Source organism: Artemia sp. Qi Xiang Cuo, chromosome 2, assembly GCF_049724085.1.
Source record: "Artemia sp. Qi Xiang Cuo chromosome 2, ASM4972408v1, whole genome shotgun sequence".
Taxonomy (NCBI): Eukaryota; Metazoa; Arthropoda; class Branchiopoda; order Anostraca; family Artemiidae; genus Artemia; species Artemia sp. Qi Xiang Cuo.
Window position 1 is genome coordinate 32,888,362 of NC_142795.1, and position 27,477 is coordinate 32,915,838.

Sequence of the window (27,477 nt, forward strand, 5' to 3'; positions counted from 1 at the left end):
TGAGCTAACTTTTTTCTCTTCTTTAAGAAAATTCAGAAGAGAACTTGAACATTTTGCACTTCTTCGAGAAAGATCTGAATTAAAGTGGAGTTCCTTATATTAATGTTGAATAATCACAATCAATGCATACCTTTTCTATCCTCTATGAAATATTTGGAAAAGAACTTTAAATTTTTTATCTCGTTGAGAAAAATCAGAACTGAATTTAAGAAAAATTATAAATAAAGTGAAACTTTTAATCTTCATGGAAAATAATCATCATCATAGTATTACTTTTTCTATCTTTCATCCAAAAATTTAGATTAGAACTTTAAATTTCTTTATTTCACTGTGGAACTTAAAACTAAAGTGGAAGATTTTTATTTTCTATGGAGAAATTAGAATTGAAGTGTGTTCTTTGGTAAAGTTCAGAAGCGAACTTGAACTTTTGTTTACTTCGTTGAGAAAATTTTACATTGAACTACAACTTTTTATCTTCCGTGAAAATATTTACAAGTATGGTATTACTTTTTCTATCTTCCACCGAAAAATTTAGAATTGAACTTTAAATTTCTTTATGTCCTTGTGAAATAAAGAACTGAAGTGGAAGATTTTTATTTTCTCTGGTGAAATTAGAATTGAATTGTGTTCTTTAGTTAAATTCAGAAGAGAACTTGAATTTTTCTTCACTTCGTTGAGAAAACTGTAAATTGAACTAGAACTTTTTATCTTCCGGGAAAATATTCACAAGTATGGTATTACTTTTTCTATCTTCCACCGAAAAATTTAGAATTGAACTTTAAATTTCTTTACGTCTTTGTGAAATAAAGAACTTAAGTGGTAGATTTTTATTTTCTCTGGAGAAATTACAATTGAAGTGTGTTCTTTGGTAAAATTCAGAAGAGAACTTGAACTTTTTTATCTTCTGTGAAAAATTTGGAACAGTATTTTAAATTTTTCATTTCTTCGAGAAAATATTCACATGTATGGTATTACTTTTTCTATTTTCCACCGAAAAATTTAGAATTGAACTTTAAATTTCTTTATGTTCTTGTGAAATAAAGAACTTAAGTGGAAGATTTTTATTTTCTCTGGTGAAATTAGAATTGAATTGTGTTCTTTAGTAAAATTCAGAAGAGAACTTGAACTTTTCTTCACTTCACTTCGTTGAGAAAATTGTAAATTGAACTAGAACTTTTTATCTTCCGGGAAAATATTCACAAGTATGGTATTACTTTTTTTTAGCTTCCACCGAAAAATTTAGAATTGAACTTTAAATTTCTTTATGTCTTTGTGAAATAAAGAACTTAAGTGGAAGATTTTTATTTTCTCTGGAGAAATTAGAATTGAAATGTGTTCTTTGGTAAAATTCCGAAGAGAACTTGAACTTTTTTATCTTCTGTGAAAAATTTGGAACAGTATTTTAAATTTTTCATCTCTTCGAGAAAATATTCACAGGTATGGTATTACTTTTTCTATCTTCCACCGAAAATTTAGAATTGAGCTTTAAATTTCTTTGTGTCTTTGTGAAATATAGAACTGAAGTGGAAGATTTTTATTTTCACTGGTGAAATTAGAATTGAATTGTGTTCTTTGGTGAAATTCAGAAGAGAACTTGAATTTTTCTTCACTTCGTTGAGAAAATTTTAAATTGAACTAGAACTTTTTATCTTCCGGGAAAATATTCACAAGTATAGTATTACTTTTTCTTGTTTCCACCGAAAAATTTAGAATTGAACTTTAAATTTCTTTATGTCTTTGTGAAATAAAGAACTTAAGTGGAAGATTTTGATTATCTCTGGTGAAATTAGAATTGAATTGTGTTCTTTGGTAAAATTCAGAAGTGAACTTGAATTTTTCTTCACTTCGTTGAGAAAATTTAAAAATTAACTAGAACTTTTTATCTTCCGGGAAAATATTCACAAGTATGGTATTACTTTTTCTACCTTCCACCGAAAAATTTAGAATTGAACTCTAAATTTCTTTATGTCTTTGTAAAATAAAGAACTTAAGTGGAAGATTTTTGTTTTCTTTGGAGAAATTAGAATTGAATTGTGTTCTTCGGTAAAATTCAGAAGAGAACTTGAATTCTTCTTCACTTCGTTGAGAAAACTTTAAATTGAACTAGAACTTTTTATCTTCCGGGAAAATATTCACAAGTATGGTATTACTTTTTCTATCTTCCACTGAAAAATTTAGAATTGAACTTTAAATTTCTTTATGTCTTTGTGAAATAAAGAACTTAAGTGGAAGATTTTTATTTTCTCTGGATGAATTAGAATTGAATTGTGTTCTTTGGTAAAATTCAGTAGAGAACTTAAACTTTTCTTCACTTCGTTGAGAAAATTTTAAATTGAAGTAGAACTTTTTATCTTCCGTGAAAATATTCACAAGTATGGTATTACTTTTTCTTGTTTCCACCGAAAAATTTAGAATTGAACTCTAAATTTCTTTATGTCTTTGTGAAATAAAGAACTGAAGTGGAAGATTTTTGTTTTCTCTGAAGAAATTAGAATTGAATTTTGTTCTTTGGTAAAATTCCGAAGAGAACTTGAAATTTCTTATCTTCTGTGAAAAATTTGGAACAGTATTTTAAATTTTACATCTCTTCGAGACAGATCTGAACTAAAGTGGAAAATTTTTACATTATTTGGAAAAATAGAAATGATCAATGACTAATTTCTTTTTCATTGAGAAAATTCAGAAGAGAACTTGAACTTTCCTCGACTTTGTTGAGAAAATTTAAAATTGAACTGGAAATTTTTATCTTTCAGGAAAATATTCACAAATATGACGTTACTTTTTATATCTTCCACCGAAAAATTTAGAACTGAACTCTAAATTTCTTTACGTCTTGGTAAACTTAAAACTGACGTGGAAAATATTTGGAGCCGAACTTTAAATTTTTTCATCTCTTGAGAAATGTCGGAACTGAATTTAAGAAAATTTAGAATTAAAGTGAAACTTTCTATCTTCATAGAAAATAATCACAATCATAGTATAACTTTTCCTATCTTCTATGGAAAAATTTAGAACTGAACTTTAAATTTTTTATGTCTTGGTCAACTTAAAATTGACGTGGAAGCTTCACCTACGAAATACTAAGAAACCTTAGCTCAGAAAAGCCTGAAATAGCCAACTACTCATCCCAAACTAGAAGTTTCAGACAATAAACACCTATGAGGGAGTAAGAATCCTAGCTCTGATAAGTCCAAAAAGCAAACTACACCTCCCAAATCATAATTTTCTGAAAGCACACACCTATGAAATGCTAAGAAATCTAGCTCAGAAAAGTCAAAAATAGCAAAGCACTCATTCCCAAATCTTAGGTTTCAGTCAAAACACACCTACGAAAGGCTAAGAAATCCAGCTCAGAAAAGTCAAAAAATAGCAACCCACACATTCCAAATCATAGGTTTCAGACACCACACACCTACGAGAGACTGAGAAATCTGGTTATGAAAAGTCGGAAATAGCAAATTACATACCGCAAATCATAAGTTTCAGACAACACACACCTATGAAATACTAAGAAACCTTAGCTCAGAAAAGCCTGAAATAGCAAACTATTCATCCCAAACTATAGGTTTCAGACAACAAACACCTATGAGGGACTAAGAATCCTAGCTCTGATTACCCCCTCCCCCCTCAGAAAAACACACTAGCCTTATCTGTAGTGAAGCGTTTTTCTATTCGTAAAGAAATTTTTTAAACTAAAAAGTTACCCCCTCCTCCCTCAGAAAGTTCAGAAAAACACAATAGCCTTATCTGTAGTGAAGAGTTTTTCTACTCGTAAACAAATTTTTAAAACTAAAAAGTTACCCCCCGCCCCCCACCTAAATACACAATAGCCTTCTCTGTAGTGAAGCGTTTTTCTATTCATAAACAAATTTTTTAAACTAAAAAGTTACCCCCTCCTCCCTCAGAAAGATACAATAGCCTTATCTGTAGTGAAGCATTTTTTCTACACATACGTTTCCCAAATATTTAACACGTACCATTTTTCCATACCATCCAACAAAACCCAATTCCTCCTAGAATTATTTAAACTAAAAAGTTACCCCCTCCTCCCTCACAAAAACACAATAGCCATAACTTTAGTGAAGCGTTTTTCTATTCATAAAAAAAATTTTAAAAATAAAAAGTTAGCCCCCCTCCTCCTCCCTCAGAAAAACACAATAGCCTTATCTGTAGTGAAGCGTTTTTCTATTCATAAACAAATTTTTTAAACTAAAAAGTTACCCCCTCCTCCCTCAGAAAGACACAATGGCCTTATCTGTAGTGAAGCATTTTTTCTACTCGTACGTTTCCCGAATATTTAACACGTACCATTTTTCCATACCATCCAACAAAACCCAATGCCTCCTAGAATTATTTAAACTAAAAAGTTACCCCCTCCTCCCTCACAAAAACACAATAGCCATATCTGTAGAGAAGCGTTTTTCTATTCATAAACAAATTTCTTAAACTAAAAAGTTACATCCTCCTCCCTCAGAAAGACACAATAGCCTTATCTGTAGTGAAGCATTTTTTCTACTCGTATGTTTCCCGAATATTTAACACGTACCATTTTTCCATACCATCCAACAAAACCCAATTCCTCCTAGAATTATTTAAACTAAAAAGTTAAAATTTTAATATCTCTGACATACACTTTTACGGTGTTGGAAAATGGCGAAAAGAAAATACTTAAAAAAAAAAAGTTGGATAGAAATAGGTAGAAGCTAGAGGTGAAAATATTCATATTTCCAAATTCAGACTGCTGTTGAGCACCGTCCGTTTCTTGCATAGATGTGGATTCGTTCCGTCTTGGTTTCTTTTCCGGAGGGGTGTAGTTGCAAGAATCCTTTTCATTAAAAAGGAGGCAAAATTTAGCATGGAAAAAAACAATTCCCTTTTTACAGAATAAAAAATTAGTCTACACAAAGAACCCCCTCTAACCACACGGAATCAGGGAGCAGAGTCTCTCTCAAACCCCGTAAAGCTCTTTTAAATGATACAAGAATTACTTATTTAACACAAAAATTTCGTTTTTAACGGATACCAAGTAAAGAAAAACTGTGTTAGAATTGATTCATTGCCCTCTTTCCTGTCATATATTTTTATAAAAGCCTCTTAATCATCTATGAAATCCTTTTACTTTCATCAAATACAATTGAAAAATATCTGTCTAATTTGGTCAGAAAACAAACTCTTTTGTCAATGAGCCTTGAATCGGACATATCCGTCTTTTTTTTTTCTTGATCCAAATACGACGCATACCGCGAACAGATCACATCAGCCCGATAACAGCTAGAGTACTTAGATCCGAGTTGCAGCGGAATGTTGTTTTGAAATCATCCCCTCTTTGGTAACATGTTAAACACAGATGGCTTTATTTAGAGCGGAAGAAGATAGTACATTTTAAATCTTGAGGACATTATACGCTGCCAAATAACCGCTGGCTGTAGACTATGCATTGGAAAGCCTTATAAAGGGTTTCAATGAGGAATTGTTAAGCAATTCTCTGATTGGCTGCCTAAAAAACAGGTGTCAGCTCGAAAAAAAAACAAAAAAACACTGATTGAAAAAAAAAACTTGGAGTTTAAAAGTAGTTTTATAACGTGTTTAATCACGTGTAGTTTTAAGAAAGTGTATGTGAACTCATGACCTACATTCATTGTGTAATTGACAACAAAAACAGAAAAAAAAAACTACTAATCAAGCTAAAGGTGACTGACCCTGGTTAGTCAATGTACCGGTTAAACTACACTTCATATTCATGCCTCAGGCGTAGGGTTCAAAGTCGTCTCTTATACGTTGCCAAGTTTAAAAAAAAACAACCTACTAATCAAGTTACAGGTGACTGACCCTGGTAAGTCAATGTACCGGTTAAACTACATGCATATTCATGCCTCAGGCGTAGGACTGAAATCAGCACCTCTCTTACTACTCCCGTTTCACAACTGTTGCTCATATCTACGTGCTGTTTTTGCCAATTCTACCATTCGTAAGTGAGATATAGCACTAAAACAAACTTTTGGTGCCACTTCTTAAGTGGAAAATCTTGGAAGCATAAAACGGTTTCATTGTAATAATTATGGTCCAAGACCCTTAACTGGAGGTTTGCAAGAACACCTTCCGAATATTCCTCCTCCAGGCCCCTTTTGTAAGCTACGCAATTAAAGTCCTACAAACGCCAAAATATTAAATTACATTATTAGAGGTGTTTTCTGCTTGTACAGCACTGGACTTCAAATTAGATTATCATGCGTTCTATTCCAGCTTGGATTTTTTTTCCCGATCATGGTTTGTCCCTTCTAATGATTAAATTTAAAAAAAACAAGTTTTTAACTGAAAGTAAGGAGTGACATTAAAACTTAAAACGAACAGAAATTTTTCCGTATATGAAAGGGGTTGTTCCCTCCTCAACGCCTCGCTCTTTACGCTAAAGTTTGACTCTGTCTTACAACTTTATTCTTTAAAACAATAAAAAACTTATTAAAAAAAATTTTTTTTATATTTAATTTCTGAACGTTTTTGAATTAATGCAGCTTTGATTTTGGCTCACCGTACATGAATAATTAAAACGAAATTTGCATATTAATTTTACTTTTTTTGCCTAAATGGCTTTCTCGAAATTTTGTTCTGACGTAACTTACGAATTACTTACGTAACGAATTTCTATAGTATGTTTTTATTACGTATATTAGGGAGTTCGCCCCCTAGTCAATACCTTGCTCTTAACACTAAAGTTTGAGTTTTGTTCGAATCACAAACCCCTGAATCACAAAGGCCGGTTAATTAGAATAGATAGCTCTTTTGAAAGTACTAAAAAAAACTTTAGTGTAAAGAGTGAGGCATTGACTAGGGGGAGAACACCCTCATACACGTAAGAATTTCTGTTCGCTTTAAGTTTTAATATTGCTCCTTACTTTAAGTTGAAAAAAAACTTGTTTTTTATTTAATTTCTGATCGTATTTTAAATAATGCTGGGAAATCCGGCGCCTCCTTTATAGGAATGTCCATTTCCCCAAGGAAACATCCTCCATAGAAAGATTCTCCTAATATACTACTAGCAGAAAAGCACAAAACAGTGGATTTTTAGGCCTTAAATTTTCAGCCCAGCACCAAAGGGGAAATCCCCACATATCCACCCTATGTAAAGGTATCATGCAAACTTAAGAAAAAAAAAACACTTCCCGCCATTGGAACGACAATTAGGACAGCTGATTTTTTCTTGCAAAATCTGATTTCTTTGAAATTTGTTTAGTGTAATCTCATTTGCTTAATAGACGATATTTGGTTTTCAGCCATTATCAACTCGGGAATTTTAGAACCACATGAATCTTTCTTTTTTCTAGCAATCAAATTTGACTCTTTTTTGACAGAGCTGTAAGGAATGCAATACTTGTATTAGCACACTCCTTACAGTATTATATTGGTCTATATGCAAGGCATTTGCACTGGAAAGTAGTAGCTTATTATACCAATAACCCCTAATCCGACCCCCCTACCCCCACACCAGAAAAAATTCCTCCTGAAAACGCCTGTATATTTCCCGATAACCAAAACTTACATGTGTAAACAATGGGTAAAGTTTATAACTTGCAGCCCTTCCCCCAGGAACTTTGGGGGATTAAGTCATCCTCAAAGAGATATTAATTAGATTTTCGACTATGCTGAACAAAATGGCTATATCAAAATTTTGATTGGGTGACTTCGAGAAAAAAATGAGCCTGGGAGGGGACCAAGTTGCCCTCCATTTTTTGGTCAGTTAAGAAGGGCACTAGAACTTTTAATTTCCGTTCGAATGAGCCATCTCACGATATTCTAGGACTACTGTATAGATAAGATCACCCCTGGAAAAAAAAAATAAATGAATAAATAAAAAAATAAATAAACACGCACCCGTGATCTTTCTTCTGGCAAAAAATACAAAATTCCGCATTTTTGCAGATAAGAGCTTGAAACTTCAATAGTAGGGCTCTTGGATACGCTGAATCTGATGGTGTGATTTTCATTAAAGTTCTATGACTTTTAATGGTCGTTTCCCCCTTTTTTCGAAAATAAGGCAAACTTTCTCAGGCGCGCAAGTATGGATGGGTAAAACTAAACTTCATGAAACTTATATATTTGAAATCAGCATAAAAATCTGATTCGTTTGATGAAACTATTGGTATCAATATTCCGTTTTTCAGAGTTTCGGTTACTATTGAGCCGGGTCGCTCCTTACTTACAGTTAGTTACCACGAACTGTTTGACTGCTTTTCAGATAATCCACTATTTTTGCATACGTGATGCACTCATTTTTTAAGGCGTATCCCGGGAAAGCTGATTTTAAACCTATTACTTACATCTACCTGCTTTTTATCAATTTAACATCCAAAAGTGCCATATAGTAATAAAACGGCGCTTTTGGTACCACTTCTTAAGTGGTACCAAAAGTCGGTACCATAAATCACCTACTCATCTTGAAAGTAAAAGATTAATATGAAAACAAATTAGCTAAAACTAAAAAATTTTCAACTAAAAATCTACCAAAATTCACCTTGGTTGATCAGCAGTTTTGAATTGAACATTCAAACTTCACTCAACGATGAAGCCTGTGTGCTAGTTCCAACGGTGGTAATTAAAGGGAAGGAACGTCCTTGCCCCCTTAGTTTCTTACTCTTGCCCAGGTTTTGATAAACACCCTTTTTTTGGTCATTCCATAGGCCGTGCAATAGCGCTGCCTAAGTAAAGAAACATGTTGGCACAATGTATTATTTTTTTTCCCTTTAGACCAGGGCACTTCGTATGGAAGGAGATGTCCTAAAAGCTTCGATATGGGCTCATTCGAATGGAAATCGGAATGGCTAGTGCCCTTTTTAATAGTGGAAGGTGATTGGAACATATATGTATAATAATAATAAAAAACGTAATAGAAATTACGTTTTTGAAGAGGACACTCCCCCCACAGGCCTCGGGGCAAGGGTTGTAAGTTATGCCCTGGGAGCATATAAGGTTTTATAGAAAAATTTGTCGTAGAAACTTCAAAAAGGACGCATTCGATTGGAAATTCAAAGGGCTAGTGCCCTTTTTAATAGTCAAAAGGGATTAGAGGGCAACTAACCCCCGTCTCCCGCTCACCTTTCCCCCAAACACATCCAATCCAAATTTTGAGATATCCATTTTGTTCAACGTAGTTGAAAGTTCTGGAAATTAGATCTTTGTGGATGACGCTCCCCCCAGCCCTCAGGGCAGGGGTTGTAAGTTATGCCCTGGGGGCATACAAGATTTTTTATAGAAAGCGTTGTCATAGAAACTTCAAAAAGGACTCATTTGATTGAAATTGAAATGGCTAGTGCCCTTTTTAATAGTCGGTAGCGATTGAAAGGCAGTTAACCAATCAAAATTTTGAGATAACCATTTGATTCAACACAGTTGACAGTTCTGGAAATTATATCTTTGAGCAGGACACTCCCCCTACGGTCTTCAGAGCAAAGGCTATAAGTTATACCCTGGGGGTATATAAGGTTTTTATTGAAAGCTTTGTCGTAGAAACTTCAAAAAGGGCTCACTCGATTGGAATTTGAAATGGCTAGTGCCCTTATTAATAACTAAAAATGATTGGTGGGAAACTAACCCCCTCTCACGCCCACCATTTCCCCAAACCCATAATAAAAATTTTGAGATATTTTTTCAACGTAGTTGAAAGCTCTGGAAATTATGTCTTTGAGGATGACAACCCCCCACAGCCCTCAGAGTAAGGGTTGTCAGTTATGACATGGGTTCATATAAGATTTTATAGAAAGCAATGTTGTAGAAACTTCAAAAAGGGCTCATTTGATTGGAAATTGAGTACCCTTTTTAAAAGTTAGGGCAATAGTAATGGACTAGTGCCCTTTTTAATATTCAAAAAAGAATTGAGAGCAACTAACCCCCCTCTCACGCCCACCATTTCACCAAACAAATTCAATCAAAGTTTAGAGATGGCCATTTTGTTCAGCGTAGTTGAAAGTTCTGAAAATTATGTATTTGAGGATAACAAACCCCAAGAGCCCCCAGGGAAAAGGTTTTATGTTATACCCTTCGGGCATATAAGGTTTTTATAGGTAGTGTTGTCGTATACGCTTTAAGAGGGGTTCATTTAATTAAAAAGTGAGAGGGTTAGTGCCCTTTTTAATGGTCTAAAGTGGTTGGATGGTAACTAACCCGCCCTCTTACGCCCACCTTTTCCGCAAACACAACCAATCAAAATTTTCAGATAGCCATTTTGTTCAACGTAATTGAAAGGTCCGGAAATTATGTCTTTGAGGATGATAATGCCCCCCCCCCAGCCCCCAGGGATAAGGTAGTAAGTTATGCCTTGGGGTTATATAAGGTTTTTATTGAAATCTTTGTTATAGAAACTTGAAAAAGGGGCTCTTTCGATTGGAAATTGAAAGGGCTAGTGCCCTTTGTAATAGTTGAAAGTGACTAAAGGGCAACTTAACTCTCTCTCACAACCACCAATTCCCCAAACACATCCAATCAAAATTTTGTCCAACGTAGTTGAAATTTCTTGAAATTAGGTCTTTGAGGATGACACCCCCTCCTCACAACCCTCAGTGCAAGGGTTGTAAGTTATGCTCTGGGGGCATATCAGCTTTTTATAGAAAGGGTTGTCGTAGAAACTTCAAAAAGGTCTCATTCGAATGGAAATTGAAAGGACTAGTGCCTTTTGTAATAGTAGAAAGTGATTGGAGGGCAACTAACCCCCGTTTGACGTCCACCATTTCGCCAACCAAGTGGAATCAAAATTTTGAAATAGCTATTTTTCATCGTAGTTGAAAGTTCTGGAAATTAGTTCTTCGAAGATGACAACCCTTCCCCATAGACCTTGGGGTAAGGGTTGTAAGTTATGCCCTGGGGCCATATAAGGTTTTTTATAGAAAGTGTTGTTGTAAAAACTTCAAAAAAGGCTCATTCAATTGGGAATTGATAGGGTTAGTGCCCTTATCAATAGTCAAAAGTGATCAGATTGTGAAGGCCCCCCCCCCATGCCCATCATTTCCCTAAACAGTTCCAATCAACATTTTGATATAGCCAGCCATTTTGAGATAGCCATTTTGTTTAACATATTAGAAGGAAACTATTTGTTTAACAGGTTTGGAAACTATGTCTTTCGGTCTGACAACCCCTCCCCCCTGACAACCCTCAGGGGTAAAGTTGTAAGCTATGCCCTGGGGCACATAAGGTTTTTATAGAAAGCGTTGTCGTAAAAGCTTCAAAAATGATTCATTCGATTGGAAATTGAGAGGGCTATTGCTCTTTATAGTAGCCGAGAGTAATCGGAGGGAGTATCACCCCCTGCCCACGCCTACCATTTCCCCAAAAATTTCTGATTAACATTTTAATATGGCCATTTCGGTCAACGTTGTTGTAAGGTCTAAAAATTATGTCTTTGAGGATGACAACCCTCCCTCCATAGCCTTTAGGACAAGGGTCATAAGTTATGCCCTCGGGGCATATATGGTTTTTATAGAAATTTTTGTCTATAAAGGGCTCATTCGATTGGAAATTGAGAGGACTAGTGCGTTTATTATTAGTCAAAAGTGATTAGAGGGCAATTGCCCCCCTCACGCCCATCAATTCCCGAAACACTTCCGATCAAAATTTTGAGGTAGCCATTTTTTTCAAAGTATTTGAAATGTCAGGAAATTATGTGTGTTAGTGTAACAAATCCTCCCAGCCCTCAGGGCAAGGGTTGTAAGTTATGGCCTGGGGGCATAAAAGGTTCTTATAGAAAACATAATCATATAAACTTCGAAGGGGACTCATTGGAATGGTAGTCAGACACTCTAGAGCTCTTTTTAAGATTCAAAGTGATCGGAGGACACCTACCCCCCTCCTTCCCCACACACAAACACATATCGTATTGTCCCAAAATTGTTTTAATTAAAATATTTTAGATAGCCATTGTATTCAAAAAGTCTAACTATCATATAACAAGGCTTTTCGGGTTAAAAAAAAAACAACAGAAATTAGGGGCAAGGGTTGTAAGTTATGCCCAGGGGGTATTTAAGGTTCTTATGGAAGGGATGGTTGTTTAACTTTAGAAGATGCTCAATCTTTTTCCCTGAAAAAAGAGAATGTCAATATAAAAGAACAGAAATTAATTAAAAAAAACTTTCTACGAAATAACTTTCAAAAAAAAGTATAGAACTCCATTAAACCAAAAATTAACAAAAATAGAATCAAATCATCTATCAAGCCTACAACTAACGCAAATCAGTATCAACAAATGAATGAAACCCAAAACAGACAGAAATTAAAATAAATAACAAGATTCAAACTCAAAACAAGCAGAAATTAATATGAGTAGGGTTTTAAAACCCTATGCTTTTTAAAACCCTGAATAAAAGTTTGTACTTTACTGAAAAAATTCTTTTAAATGTTTTCATTTTTATAACTTTAAGAAATAAAAATTAATTAAGATTTAAGGAGTAAATATCAGCATTTATATATTGAAATAACAATACAGATTTTTTTCAGTAAAGTCACTTGAATCTTTTTCAGTAAAGTACAAATCATATTCTTTAATGTAGAATTTGAGACATCAACTGTGGTAGCACAGACAAGATAAACCACGACACAACACTACAAAATATCCTAAGTCGTACTTTCAAACGGAAAACTTCCAAAATGCACTTTGAAACATCATTTGAGATAGCACAGAAAAGATAAAACCACGACACAACACTGCAGAAATATCCCAAGTCATACGTTTCAAACGGAATACTTCCAAAATGCACTTTGAAACATCAACTAAGGTAGTGCAGACAAAATAAACCAAGACAAAAGATTGTCCAGACCGATGTCCAGATGACCAGACAGATGTCCAGACATACAACCAGATGTCCAGATTACCAGACAGATTTCCAGACGACCAGACAGATGTCCAGATGTCCATAACAGATGTTTAGACGTCCAGACGACCTGATGTCCAGACAGATGTCCAAATGTCCAAACAGACGGCCTGATGTCCAGACAGATTTACAGATGTCCAGATAGACAACCTGATGTCCAGAAATATGTTCAGATGACCAGCCATAATACCTGACGTCCAGATAGATGTCCAGATGACCAGACATATGTCCCAGATGTCCAGACATTCGACCTGATGTCCAGACAGATGTCCCAAAGTCCAGAGAGATGACCTGATGTCCAGACAGATATCCGGACAGATGACCTGATGTCCAGACAGATGTCCAGATGACTAGAAAATGTCCAGATGTCCAGAGAGACGACCTGATATCCAGATGTCTAGAGATGTAGATGTCCAGACAGACGACTTGATGTCCAGAAAGATTTCCAGATGACCAGTCAGATGTCCAGATGTCCAGACAGACGACCTGATGTCCAGAAAGATGTCCAGATGTTCAGAAAGATGTCCAGATGTTCAGACAGACGACCTGATGTCCAGACAGATGTCGTTTCATAGGTCATACGTCATAAACATAGTTGAAAGGTCCAAAAATTAATTTTTGGGGGATGTCAACCCGTCCAAAGTCTTTAGGGCAAGGGCTATAAGTTATGCCAGTTGCCCATTGTTAACACATAAGTTATCCATTGAAGTGGTGCTTTTATAAGTTTCGGAGGGGGGTCGTTCGGTTAGATATCCGAAGTTCCAGTGCCAGTTTAAAGAGTCAAAAATGATCAGAGGGATACTAGCCCCCCCCCCACTCCCTCTCCAACAAATTCATCCGATGGAAATTTTGAGATAGGAATTTTATTTGAAATAGTTCAAAGATCCTATAACAATAACTGCGGGGCTGACTGACACCACCACCCTATGCCTGGAGGCAAGGGTTGTAAGTTATGCCCCACGGGCATATAAGGTTTTTACGGAAAGGTGGTCATATTTGCCTTGGAGAAGGCTCATTTGATTGAAAAATGAATGTTCAAGTTTCTTTTTCAAGAGTCCAAAGTGATCGGAGGGTAACTAGCCCCTCTCCATCACCCTCTTTTCCACAAATTCATCTGGTTGAAATTTTGAGATAGCCATTTGGTTCGAAATAGTCTGAAGATCATATAACAATACCTCCAAGGTTGTAAGTTATGTCTTGAGGGTATATAAAGGTTGTATGGAAATTGAAAGTTCTAGTGCTCTTTTTATGAGTCAAATGTGACTGGAGGGCATACATCCCTCCCACCCTCGTCATTTCCCAAAGCATCCAATCGAATTTTTAGAGGGCTATTTGTTCAGCATAGCTGAAAGATCCAGTAATTATGTCTTTGGGGTTTCAACCCTTCCCCTAACTACAACACTAAGGGCCAGGCCTATAAGATATGGAGTTTGTCCATTGTCTACATATAGGCTAGTAGGTTATTGATAAAGGTGGGCTTGTGTGACCTTCACTTTCCAAAAAGACGAAGGGCATGCAAGTGAGTCATTCAGAGAATTATGAAGGGAGTGTTGGACTAAATAAAAACAATTTAAGTGTATACGGGTTGTCAAAAGAGCGTAACGCAGGAATGACTGAGTATATCAATTTGGAACTTAAGGGAGATGATACTATTACCAAAAAGACAATATTTGCATGCTACTACTGCTACTACTACTGCTACCACTATTATTACCGCTTTTACTACCAATTCTACCACTAAAACCTCTGCTCCTGTAGTGAGTAGTGAGTACTAACCAGGCCGAGGATAACTGCGGGGCTGACTGACACAACCACCCTATGCCTGGAGGCAAGGGTTGTAAGTTATGCCCCACGGGCAAATAAGGTTTTTACGGAGAGGGTGGTCATATTTGCCTTGGAGAAGGCTCATTTGATTGAAAAATGAATGTTCTAGTTTCTTTTTCAAGAGTCCAAAGTGATTGGAGGGTAACTAGCCCCTCTCCATCACCCTCTTTTCCACAAATTCATCCGGTTGAAATTTTGAGATTGCCATTTGGTTCAAAATAGTCTGAAGATCATATAACAATACCTCCAAGGTTGTAAGTTATGTCTTGGGGGTATATAAAGGTTGTATTGAAATTGAAAGTTCTAGTGCTCTTTTTATGAGTCAAATGTGACTGGAGGGCATACATCCCTCCCACCCTCGTCATTTCCCAAAGCACCCAATCGAATTTTTAGAGGGCTATTTTGTTCAGCATGGCTGAAAGATCCAGTAATTATGTCTTTGGGGTTTCAACCCTTCCCCTAACTACAACCCTAAGGGCCAGGCCTATAAGGTATGGAGTTTGTCCATTGTCTACATATAGGCTAGTAGGTTATTGATAAAGGTGGTCTTGTGTGACCTTCACTTTCCAAAAAGACGAAGGGCATGCAAGTGAGTCATTCAGAGAATTATGAAGGGAGTATTGAACTAAATAAAAACAATTTAAGTGTATACGGGTTGTCAAAAGGGCGTAACGCAGGAATGACGGAGTATATCAATTTGGAACTTAAGGGAGATGATACTATTACCAAAAAGTCAATATTTGCATGCTACTACTGCTACTACTACTGCTACCACTATTATTACCGCTTTTACTACCAATTTTATCACTAAAACCTCTGCTCCTGTAGTGAGTAGTGAGTACTAACTAGGCCGAGGATATTGAAATGAACATTTGAAGATATGTTTAGGGGAAAGTTGAACTATATCATTGCATACTATGTACATGTAGATTGTCAAAAGGGTGTGTATCAGCAATATTTTTGGAATCGCTTACCATATCAAGATGAAGCTCCCAGGGCATCATGAGTGGGTTATTCACCTGACCAAACGGCAGCAAGTACATGCTACTACTGCTATTAATACTGCTGCTACTAATACCACTGCTACTGTGATACTAGTACTATTAAGGCTAAACCTATGAAGGTGAAAATTTAACAGAATTTTGACGGGAAATCTGGACTAAATCAAAACACACTATTTGCATATACATTGTCAAAAGGGTGTATCTCAAGAATGGATTTGGGTAAGTTGGAACATTCAGGGAATGCCTAAAGGGGAATTTCAATTGACAAAAGGTAATATGTGTATGCTCCTACTAATACTACTACCACTGCTACTTTTACTGCTACTACAACAAATGCTACTAAATTACTCCAACTACTGCACCAGGTGCAACTAGTAAGGCTATGAGATTGATATTCCAGGAAGTATATGAATATACAGGTTATCAAAAGGGCATATCGGTAATTTCATAGCAGCGGCTAATATAATTAAGTTGAAACTTCCAGGACTTGATAAGGGGGATGTTCCAACTGGCTAAAGGCAGTGTTATAATATTGTTGCTGCTATTAGTACTAGTTCTAATACTATTAATACTTGTACTAATACTACTACTGTAACTACTATTATAGCTATGCCATGTTGTGATTCAGTTTACCTCCCCCCTCAATATTCCCTGAATTTTTCACTTTCATACAGTTAGGCAGAGTTCTAATAGCAGTTATAGTAGTATTATTAGTGCTAGTAGTATTAGCAGCAGTATTATCAGCAATAATACTAGTAGTAGTAAAGGTAGCAGTGGTCGTTGTATTAGTGGTTGCATGCACATATTGCCTTTTGGTCAATTGATCTTACCTTGAAGTATTCTTTAAAAGTTCCAACGTAATACTCTGATCCATTTTTTGGGACCTTTTGACAATTTGCATGCACATAATGTGTTTTTATTTAGCTGAAATTACCCCTCAAAATTCTCTCAATTTTCACCTTCACACACTTAGCCTTAATAGTACTAGTATCATAGTAGTAATGGTAGTATTAGTAGAAGTAGGAGCAGTAGTAGTCTTGTGTTAGTAGTAGTAGTAACAATAGAAGCAGCAGTATTAACAGCAGTAGCAGTATGTACATGTTGCCTTTTGGTTAGTTGAACATCCCCCTCATGACACCCTGGAAGTTTCGTTTTAATAAGGTAAGCCGTTCCAAAAATATTGCTGACGTTCCTTTTTTACGCCCTTTTGGTCTTAATATTTTTAGTCTTGAAGTAGTAGCAATTGAATCAATAGTTCGAGTAGTTATGTAGTAGTAGTAGTAGTAGTAGTAGTAGTAGCAGTAAAAGCAGCAGTAGTAGCGGTAATAGCAGTAGTATTAGTAATAGTATGCATATATTACCTTTTGGTCAATTAATCTTCCCCTTTAAGCATGTTTCGAAAGTTCCAAATTAACACCCAAATTTTTTTCTGATACGCCGTTTTGACAATCTGCATGCATATAGTTTATTTTGATTTAGTTCAAATTTCCTCTCAATATTTTGTCAAATTGTCACCTTCATAGGCTTAGCATTAATAGTACTAGTATCATAGTAGAAGTGCTAGTAGTAGTCCCAGTATTAATAGCAGTAGCAGCAGTATTAATAACAGTAGCAGCACGTACATGTTGTCTTTTGGTCAGTTGAATCTCTAGCTCATAATACCCCGAAAGTTTTATCTTGATTCGGTAAGCCGTTCCAAAAATATTGCTAATACACCCTTTTAACAAACTATATGAACGTAGTATGCTATAATTTAGTTCAACTTTCGTTTCACTCAGATATTCATTTCGATATCCTAGCCTTGGTAGTACTCACTATAGAAGCACTAGTTTTAGTGGTAGCAGTGATAGTAGTACTAGTGTTAGTAGTACTGGTAGTAGCAGTAGAAGTAGCGGGCAAATATTGCCTTTTTGGTCAGTTGATCATCTTTCTTAAGTTCCAAGTTAATATACTCAGTCATTCCTACATTACATCCTTTTGACAACCAAAATGCACATAACGTGTTTTGATTTAGTTCAACACTCCCTTCAAAATTATCTGAATGGCTCATCTGAATGCCCTTTTTCTTTTTGGAAAGTAAAGGTCAAACATGCCTACCTTTTTCAATAACATACTATATTGAAAAAAGGGACGAACTGCCTAATCTACAGCCCTTACCCTAAGGGCTGTAGGGGGGGGGGACATCCCCAAAGACATAATTACTGAACCTTTCAACTGTTCTGAACAAAATAACCCTCTCGTTTGATTGAATGTGTTATGGGAAATGAAGGGCTTGGGTGGGGCTGGTTGCCCTCCAACCGCTTTTGACTCCTAAAAAGAGCAAAAAAACTTAATCTCAATAAAATTCTAATATGCCCCCGGAGAATAACTTACAACCCGTTGTATCAGTAGTAATGCCTCACTAGTTTTAAAGGGGGCAATACCCGGATTGGAAAGATGCCCTGCTTTTAAATGGAAACGCAATACGACCGGTGCCTGAGAGCAGGTGTTACGTCATTCAATGGGACCCAACAGGTTTTACGTCAATCTTTACATTGGGAAGACAAGCCCCTGCTACACGACCGGTCCCTGCTTTGAATGGCCAGCAGGTGTTACGTCAATGTTTACTTTTGGGAAGACACGCCTCAGGAATACAAGTGGTGGCTGTTTTATATGGTCAGGTGTTACGTAGTTGGGGTGTTTACTTTCAGTTGTTACGTCATTGGAGTTAAGGGTTCGCATTTGGTTGTAATTTTGTTGTCGCATTTGGTCGTATTTGGTCGCATTTGTTTGCATTTGGTTGTCATCTCATAGGGAGCTGAGAGACGCAAGTGTTAATTGCATGATAGGGTTTGTTAGAATCCACTTGTCAAGCTGGGTGAATTTGATTAAGACATTTTTTCAAGAATTTTCAAGACGTTTCAAGACATTTCAAGACATATTTTAAGACATTTTTCTTCGAGACATTTTTAAAGACGTTTCAAGAAATATCAAGAGTTTTTTCTTCAAGACATTTCTTCAAGACGTTTCAAGACATTTCAAGGCATTTTTTAAGACATTTTTTTCAAAACCTTTTTTCTAGATGTTTCAAGACATTTTCTTCAGTCCCCCATGGGGAATCTCTAGTTGTAACGAGGAGGATACACGTGGGTTGTTACTTAATACTTTTTGAGAACCTTTATATTCTACAGATTTTTTGTCCCCATTATGACTCCGAAAGAACATTTCCATCCAATGGAATGGAGCCTTAACCGGGTGGACTATGAACGCCTTTCTAATATTCTGTTTCAAGGAATATATTCTATATGATGGTAATTTGCACGCAATAAGAATCTCCATGTTTCGTTCACTGACTCAATTAAATGATTTCCGCATCAGAGCGCATATGTATTACAATGTTATTTGATTTTTTAACAGGACCTAGACAGTAGATGTTATATACCATCGGCGTTAGATATTCCTTTACATAAATGTTCGCGCTTTGAAGCTTTATCCTAAACAATAAATCTAAAACGGACACATACTTTTGTAAATACAAAATTTATTGATCAAAAAACACTATAAAATCATAGAATCAAAGATAAAGCTGTTAAAAACACCACAAACGTAAAAAAAAACACGTAAAAAGGTCTATAAAGGACGAAAAACGCTATAAATCATAAAATCACAGAAAAAACACTTAAAAAGACGAGAAACGATAAACAAAATGTGAAAAAATGCTTATGTTTGAAAGCGCATTTTGGAAGTTTTTCCTTTGAAAGCTAGGACTTGGAAAAATTTTGTAGTGTTGTGTTATGGTTTATCTTGTCTGTGCTACCACAGTTAATGTTTCAAAGTTAATTTATGAAATTTTTCGTTTGAAACGTATGACTTAGGATATTTTTGTAGTGTTGTCTCAGGGTTCATATTGTTTGTTTTACCTCAGTTAATGTTTCAAAGTGAATTTTGGAAGTTTTTCCTGAAACGTATGACTTTACGATATTTTTGTAGTGTTGTATCGTGGTTTTATCTTGTTTGTGCCACCTCAATTGATGTTTGAAAGTGCATTTTGAAAGTTTCTCCTTTGAAACGTATGACTAAGGATATTTTTTCAGTGTTTTGTCGTGGTTTATCTTCTCTGTGCTAGCTCACTTAATGTTTCAAAGTGCATTTTGGAAGTTTTTCGTTTGAAATGTATTGCTGATATTTTTGTAGTGTTGTGTCGTTGTTTTTTCTTGTCTGTGCTACCTCAGTTGATGTTTCAAAATGCATTTCGGAGGTTTTTCGTTTGAAACGTATGACTTTGGATATTTTTGTATTGCTACGTAGTGTTTTATTTTATCTGTACTACCTCAGTTGATGTTTCAAAGTGCGTTTTGAAAGTTTCTTGTCTGAAACCTATAGCATAGGATATTTTGTAGTGTTGTGTTGTCGTTTATTATGTCTATGTTAACGCAGTTGGTATTTCAAAGTGCATTTATGAAGTTTTTGTTTGGAAAGTATGACTTAGGATATTTTTGTAGTTTTATGTCGTGGTTTATCTTGTCTGTGCTACCTCAGTTGATGTTTAAAAGTGCAATTTTGAATTTTTTCGTTTCAAACGTATTAACGAAGTTTTTCGTTTGAAACGAATGACTTAGGATATTTTTTTGTAATGTTGTGTCGTTCTTTTTCTTTTCTGCACTACCTCATTCGATATTTCAAAGTGCATATTGGAAGTTTTTCGTTTGAAACATATGACTTAGGATATTTTGTAGTGTTGTGTCGTGGTTTATCTTGTCTATGCTACCTCAGTCGATGTTTCAAAGTGCATTTTGGAAGTTTTTGTTTGGAACGTATGACTTAGGATATTTTTGTAGTTTTATGTCGTGGTTTTTCTTGTCTGTGCTAACTCAGTTGATGTTTCAAAGTGCAATTTGGATTTTCTTTCGTTTCAAACGTATTATTTACGACATTTCTTTAGTATTGTTTCGTGGTTTTATCTTGTCTGTGCTATCTTAGTTGACGTTTCAAGGTGAATTTTGGAAGTTTTCTTGTTTGAATCGTGTGACTTAGGATTTGTTTATAGTATTGTGTCCTGGTTTATCTTGTCTGCGCTACCACAGTTGATGTCTCAAATTGCATTTTTGAAGATTTTCGTTTGAAACGCATGACTTGGGATATTTTTTGTAGAGCTGTTTCATGCTTTTATCTTGTCAGTACTACCTCAGTTGATGTTTCAAAGTGCATTTTGGAAGTATTTTTGTTTCAAACGTGTGATTTAGGATATTTTTCTAGTCTTTTGTCGTGGTTTATCTTGTCTACACTACCTCATTTAATGTTTCAAAGTGCATTTTGGAAGTTCCTCGTTTGAAACGTATGACTTACGATATTTTTTAAGTTTTGTCTCATGGTTTATCATGTGTGTGCTACCTCAGTTGATGTTTCAAAGTGCATTTTGGAAGTTTTGATTTTAAAATTTGAAGAAATGAATTAAATTCCACCTGTGATCCCGGTAACAGTGTCCATGTCCGAAATTTTCTGTCCTTGCATTTCTGATTTTTGAACAAGTATTCTAAACGAAGAAATTGCTAGCGTACCCTAAGAAAATAATTGAAACATAACAAAGTAATGCAATGACATTTATTTGTTGAATTAATGACATACAATATTATATCTTATTAATATCATATAATAAATTTGAATGTTTTCTATTTGTTCCATAAAATGGTTCATCATGTTCTCTTACGACATGCAACTTGTTCCATTTTGGTGTCATACACGCCTTTTAATACGGTTTCAGCTACAGGTTCAATACAAGTTTTGTGTTTGGTATTATAGGGTTCATTGACTGTATCTCCTGGTATACTGTCGATGGTAATAGTAAAATTTGCTTGCGCTTTGTTATCCATCAATTCATCTTACATTCATTAGTGATATTTTCTGCCAATGTCATTTTTAATTTGCTTGCGATTTCACTTTCTATTACCTTATTATTTTTACACAGCTAACAGTTCAGGCAGGTATACAAGATACGGTTTATGATATTGGTAGAGGAGTACGCCTGTCTTCTTTTGACCTTCCGTTGAGTGCTAATATCCAAAAGTTGGCGATAGAGTTTATCACTGGGTAACGCGTTACCACAAGCGCTAGCAAGAAGATACCCCACTTCATCAGCTATTATTTTTATGTTGACATTCTCTTGAGTGTTATCATCTCTGGGGATCTCACTTTCGCATATCCACCATGATAAGAGTTGAATTTTTTTGGTACTTCAAAGAAATTTAAACTAAAAGACAAGCAATAATGGAGATCTTAATACAAATGTATGCTTGTGTTGTCACGACAGTAAGAGATTAAATTTCCTTCTAGTACCGAAAAATTCAACTCTTACCATGGTTGATATGCGAAAGTGAGATCTCCAGAGATGACAACACTTAAAGATAATGCCAACATAAAAATGATAGTTGATGAAGAGGGATGTCTTGTGGTTGCTAGTGCTTGTGGTAACATGCTACCCTGTGATAAACCCTATTGCCAGCTTTCGGGTATTAGCATTCAACGGAAAGTCAAAAGAAGACAGGCGTACTCCTCTACCAATAAAATTAACCACATCTTGTCTACGTGCAGGAACTGTTACCGGTTTAAAAATAATTGGGTTATAGACAGTGAAATTGCAGGCAAAATAAAAATGACATTGGCAGAAAATATCACTAAGAAATGTACAGATGCATGGATAAAAACGAAGCGCTAGGAAAATTTACTACTATCATCGACAGTTTGTCAAGAGATAAAGTCAACGAATCCTATATTACCAATAGCAAAACTCGAGTTGTACCTGTAGCTGAAACCATGTTAAAAGGCGTGTATTACATCGAAATGGAATAAGTTCCATATCAGGAGAAAACATGATGATTGATATTATTGAACAAATTCAAAACATTTATATTATATTATATAATATTAATAACATGTAGCGTTGTATATGTCATTATATCAATAAAAAATGCCACAAAATGGTAGAAAATGCCATTTTCTCATTGCACCAATTTTTCAGTCACTATAAAGGCCCTGGAACTTTTAAGCTTAATTTGAATGAGCCTTCTTTTGATCTGTAGATACTGTCAGTTTGATACGGTCACCCCTAAGAAAACATGCATCCTTGATCTTTCTTCTGGGACAAATGCAAAATTTAACACTGCTGTAGATAGGAGCTTGAAACCTCTATTGTAGCGTGCTTTAATATGCTGGATCATATGCTATTAATTACATTAAGATCACTTGCCTTTTTGTGTTTGTTTGCCACTTTTTTGAAATTTATGAAAAAAAATTTCAGCCTTGTAGCTTTTAATGGGTAACTTTAAATTTATTCATTTATATATTTGGAGCGAGCATAAAAAGCCAAGTTTTCTTATCTATTATTTGTAATCAAAATCCCTTTCCTCAGATTTTCGGTTACTCTTGGTCCAAATTGTTTCTTACATGTTACCACGAGTTAGTTTGTTACCACGAACTGTTTAAAAAGTAATATTCATACTTGAAACATGCAAAAATTGCCCAAGTTAATGTGGAGACTGTCGCCCCGTGGACTTTTTTTGCATCTTCTGATAAAACCACAAACTTGTCGGTGATGATAGGAATGGTGTTGCTTGTGATGTTGATTAGATTTAATTTAGGGTTCATTTAACAATAAACTCATAAAAACCAGTAAAAACAGAAAACTCATAAAAAAGAGTAAATTCATAAAAATCAGTTGCTACTAATGGTGATAGTAGTGATGATAGGGCAACGCTTTATATTACCCGAGAGTTTGCAGCTTTCTTCCAGCTGCTGAAAATACTACTTTACGCTGTGTAGTTGCATTGTAAACATATATAAGCCCCCTTTTGAAAAGAAGACCATCTCACTAAATCAAAGTGAGAAGCCCACTGTGGGACCCAAGGTGCTGTTATCCTGTTGAAACCTAACTTTAACAATAATTTCCCCTTCAAAAGCCAAACTTGGGTATATTTTACATCCTGTTACTGTTATGAAATATTATATTAAAAATTGCCAGCTACAGACAATAACCGACAAGTGACTATGAAACTTCTAACAGTTTATTCTTTGAAATTCTAATATGGACCTTTGACCTGGCAAAACGACTCAGACAATTTTGTAGATTTTCTTGACCACTCTTCTAAAACATTTCTGGAAAATTATATTCACAAAAAGTTGTCGGCTATTAAGAATTTCGAACTTAAAAAACTAAATAGATTTTAATTTACGTAATTACTTTTTTCAGGATGAGGTTTCAAATTTGCTCACAACTGCAGCTGGAATTCCAGTTGGTTCCAGTACTGCATGTTTAACTGTTGGACCAAGAGGGCCCATGCTTATGAAAGATGACAAGTATATGGAAGAAATTGAAGACTTTGCATTTTCGACTGTTCGACCAAGAATTCTGCACGCCAAAGGATGTGGCAAGGCTTATGATTGTATCCCTTTCATGGTCTCCGCATAAACCTTCCCATTAGAAAATTTTATAAAATGAAGATTTCCATGAGTAAAAATATGTTTGAAAATATTAAAGGTTTGGTCCACATTCCGAAAACAGAGAGGGCACTTAATTTTACTTCCAACCAAGTCTATTTTAGATTCAAAAGCATGATGTTCTGATAACAAGAACTTAGAGACCTGTATTAGGGGGAAAATTGTTGGATAATGGGTGTTTCATTAGTACTAAGAATCTGGTGCGGTTTTTTCGCGTGGGTATAATCCATCGTGAGAATATTATGTGACCACTTTGTTTCTTTTTATTAGTGTTTTTGAATGGTTTTTCTTCTATTCATAATTTTTGATCAAAATATTAAATGGAATCATTTACTTGTATTCATATGTTGATATCTTTTTATGGCCATGGCCCTGCGTTTTTTTGTGTGTGTCAAATATATTGTACTACTACTGCTATAAGATGAACTCTCTTTAAACACAGCTAAGAGTTACTTTTCACAAGTTATGTTGATATATCGAGATCACGCGTTATATTTCTTGATGACAAAAATTTAGGGCCGCTTCTCTTTTTAATCGATGATCTTTAATGTTTGCAAAGCCGAAAAATTTTCCAAGACCAGTTTACACTGATGCTTAAAAGACAATTAAGGGTGAAAAAAATCATTGTTTTTGTAAGGCGTCACGTTTATTTGATATGAGGGACTCCAGACAGCGCGGAAAAACATAAACAGCTATGTAATATTATCTATAGAACTCCAAAGTGTGTGAGCAAATAAAACCACCTGATTATTTTTAACAGTGCGGCTACAATAAATTTTTATACAAAAATAAAATTTTGCATGCAGTCGGATTATTTTGACTAACGTTTGCATGCAGTCGGGTTATCTTTAAATATTTAGGTTCAGAACACTGAGTAGGGAGGTCAATAGTTATTGCTTTGTACAGAATATATTACGAAGCAGACATAATACCATACACATAATATAACTTGAAAAATAAAAATAATTTAAATCTCATTAGCAGGATCAAGAATTCGTATGCAAAAGTGTGAAATAAGAAGTAATTCTTAGTAAAATACTAACGACCTTTTCATCCGACTAGCTAATAGCAAGCATAATGGTAAATGGATTTCAAATGAAAGTAAGGAATTGGTTTAAAACTTGAAATAAATACGAATTGTCCAACAAATGAGGGGTTCTTCCACATCCTTCACCCCTAACTCTGCACGAAAGCTTGAATAACACTTTATTGAAAGCATTTAAAAATGCATTATATATGGTCACTTGGCAAATATAAGTTTTTCATTTAGTCAGTACTTCTTTAAGCGTTTGAATTGTAATTTTTAGTCTTCAGAGTAAATACAACAAAATGAACTTCCCTTCTAGAAGTGTTGAGAAATTTTACAATTTTGCTACTTTTCTCTTATGTTGGAGATTTCATTTTTGAAACATAAACAAAAAAAAGTAAAAAACATTACCGTAAAGAACTCGATTTCTTCATTTAATCTCTATTTTTGTATTTTCAGGAGCTTTTGGCACATTTGAAGTTACAAAGGATATAAGCAAGTACTGTATATCTGCGGTTTTCGCAAACTTTGGCAAGAAAACTCCGATTGCGGTTCGTTTTTCTATGATGAATTCTGATCTGGGCGCACCAGATGGGAACAGGTAGTGAAGGCAGTCTCTTTTTAAAATAATCTTAATACTAATCATGTAAGAGGTATAAATCGTCTATTTGACTTTTTTATATAAGCATTGTATCTTGAAAATTAATAAGGAGGCTATAAAAAAAACAAAAAAAAAAGATTGGTGTCTTTTAGTCAAAACTGAAATGTGCCTTAGATAACTTTCGCATAAACAGGGGAAGGGATATGGGGTGTTATACATCATGATCTAAATCGTTATTTTATATTCATTTGGAAAACATTGTTTACTGCATTCAGTTGAATTTTAAGTTTTGATTTTAAAAAAAATTGTATGTTTACCTTTATTTTGTGAAAAAAAAATCCGATAAGATTCAGGCCTCCAAGAAAGCCAATAAGCATATTAGGAGGATATAGAATTTGACAACCCTGGCTCATATGCCTTGCTTGGCATAGAAGGTAAACTGTGAAAAATCACTAAAGTCCGGCGAGAAGCCCTTAGAGGTTTCACCTTCTGCCTCGACTTTTCTGTGCATGCTTGAGTATTTCATGTCGTGCTGCAAATTTATAATTCTTCTTGTCAATTATACTGTTTAGTTTAGCGAATAGTAGTTATGCTTTAGGCTGTGTCTACAAATAAATATACAGATACAATGTATTTTTAACTGAAATGTTTGGAATTTTACTAATTAAAGATCCTTATTTCAGTTCAATTATTTGATGATAAGTTTATATTTTAAAATTCTGGGTACTTTCTGAACAGGGTCTGCTTTTGTTTCTGCTAAGGAATAATGGTAGACTATATCTCTGAAAATTTGAATAAGCAGAACAGGTAAAATGAAAATCAGACATGTATTTTACAGTAAGTACAGTAAATCTTTTCGATCTAAACCCACTGCTGTTCCTTCAGAAGTTAAACAGATTAAGCCCATAAAATAAATAGTGAACAAACCAAAAAGAAAATTTATTGCTGGTTTTATCTTAATGTGCGAAACCTGTGTTACAAGATATATCTAAGAATTTTTGTTTGGTTTTCGTATAGCTTTGAGCACCTAAAATACGACTAAATATATATGACTAATTATTTTTTTTCTTGCTTTTTTCTTCTTCTTCTACCTTCTCCCCTTCATTTACTTACTATTAAGTGTTAATAAATATTGTCTACTTATTCTTTTTTCTTGTTTCTTTGTGGTGTTTAGTATTTTGTTTGTGTTTTTTAATTTCTGTTATTTTATGCTGTATTTTGTAGACTAGATAGTGAAATACTCTGTACAGGTTTAATCCCTGAATAAAATCATTCATTCATGCGACCAATTATATTATTCATATATAATATTCGTCATAAATATGACCAACATACAATTCTTTATGGAATTATTCAAATTTGCAAGTAAGAGAGAGTTTGAGATCCTGCATCCAATTTGTAGTGATCATGCTCTTAGGGAGCATCATCAGGAACGTAGAAAGTTAAGAGCGAATTAAATGTTTTGATGCTAAAAGAAAAAAAATCAATGAACAGTAAACAGAGTAAAAAAATTTCTTTGGAAAATGAAAAATTCTCCAAACCTGAAGGTCTTCCTAATAAAACTAAGATAAAAAAAAAAATCATTAAATGGGCTGTGACCTACTAGTTAATAAACTCTATTTGATAAAGATAAATTAATTATTTAGGTTCTTTTGCTTCTCCTTAAGTAGGTTTTTTTTTTATTGTGACAAAAATATAAAC

The 27,477-nt window shown here is 34.7% G+C and overlaps 1 protein-coding gene across 2 annotated transcripts in view; it reads left to right on the plus strand.

The window, feature by feature from the left end:
* The window catches only part of LOC148955156 (catalase-like), a 346,346-nt gene that overhangs the window by 244,494 nt on the left and 74,375 nt on the right, over positions 1-27,477 (plus strand). The window contains exons 2-3 of one of the 2 annotated variants that reach the window (XM_089108085.1): positions 23,901-24,078; positions 25,635-25,776. The exons of the other annotated variant lie outside the window; for it this stretch is intronic. Coding sequence (XP_088964211.1) covers positions 23,901-24,078; positions 25,635-25,776 — 320 coding nt within the window. The remainder of the gene's footprint in view (positions 1-23,900; positions 24,079-25,634; positions 25,777-27,477) is intronic. 2 annotated transcript variants of the gene reach the window in all.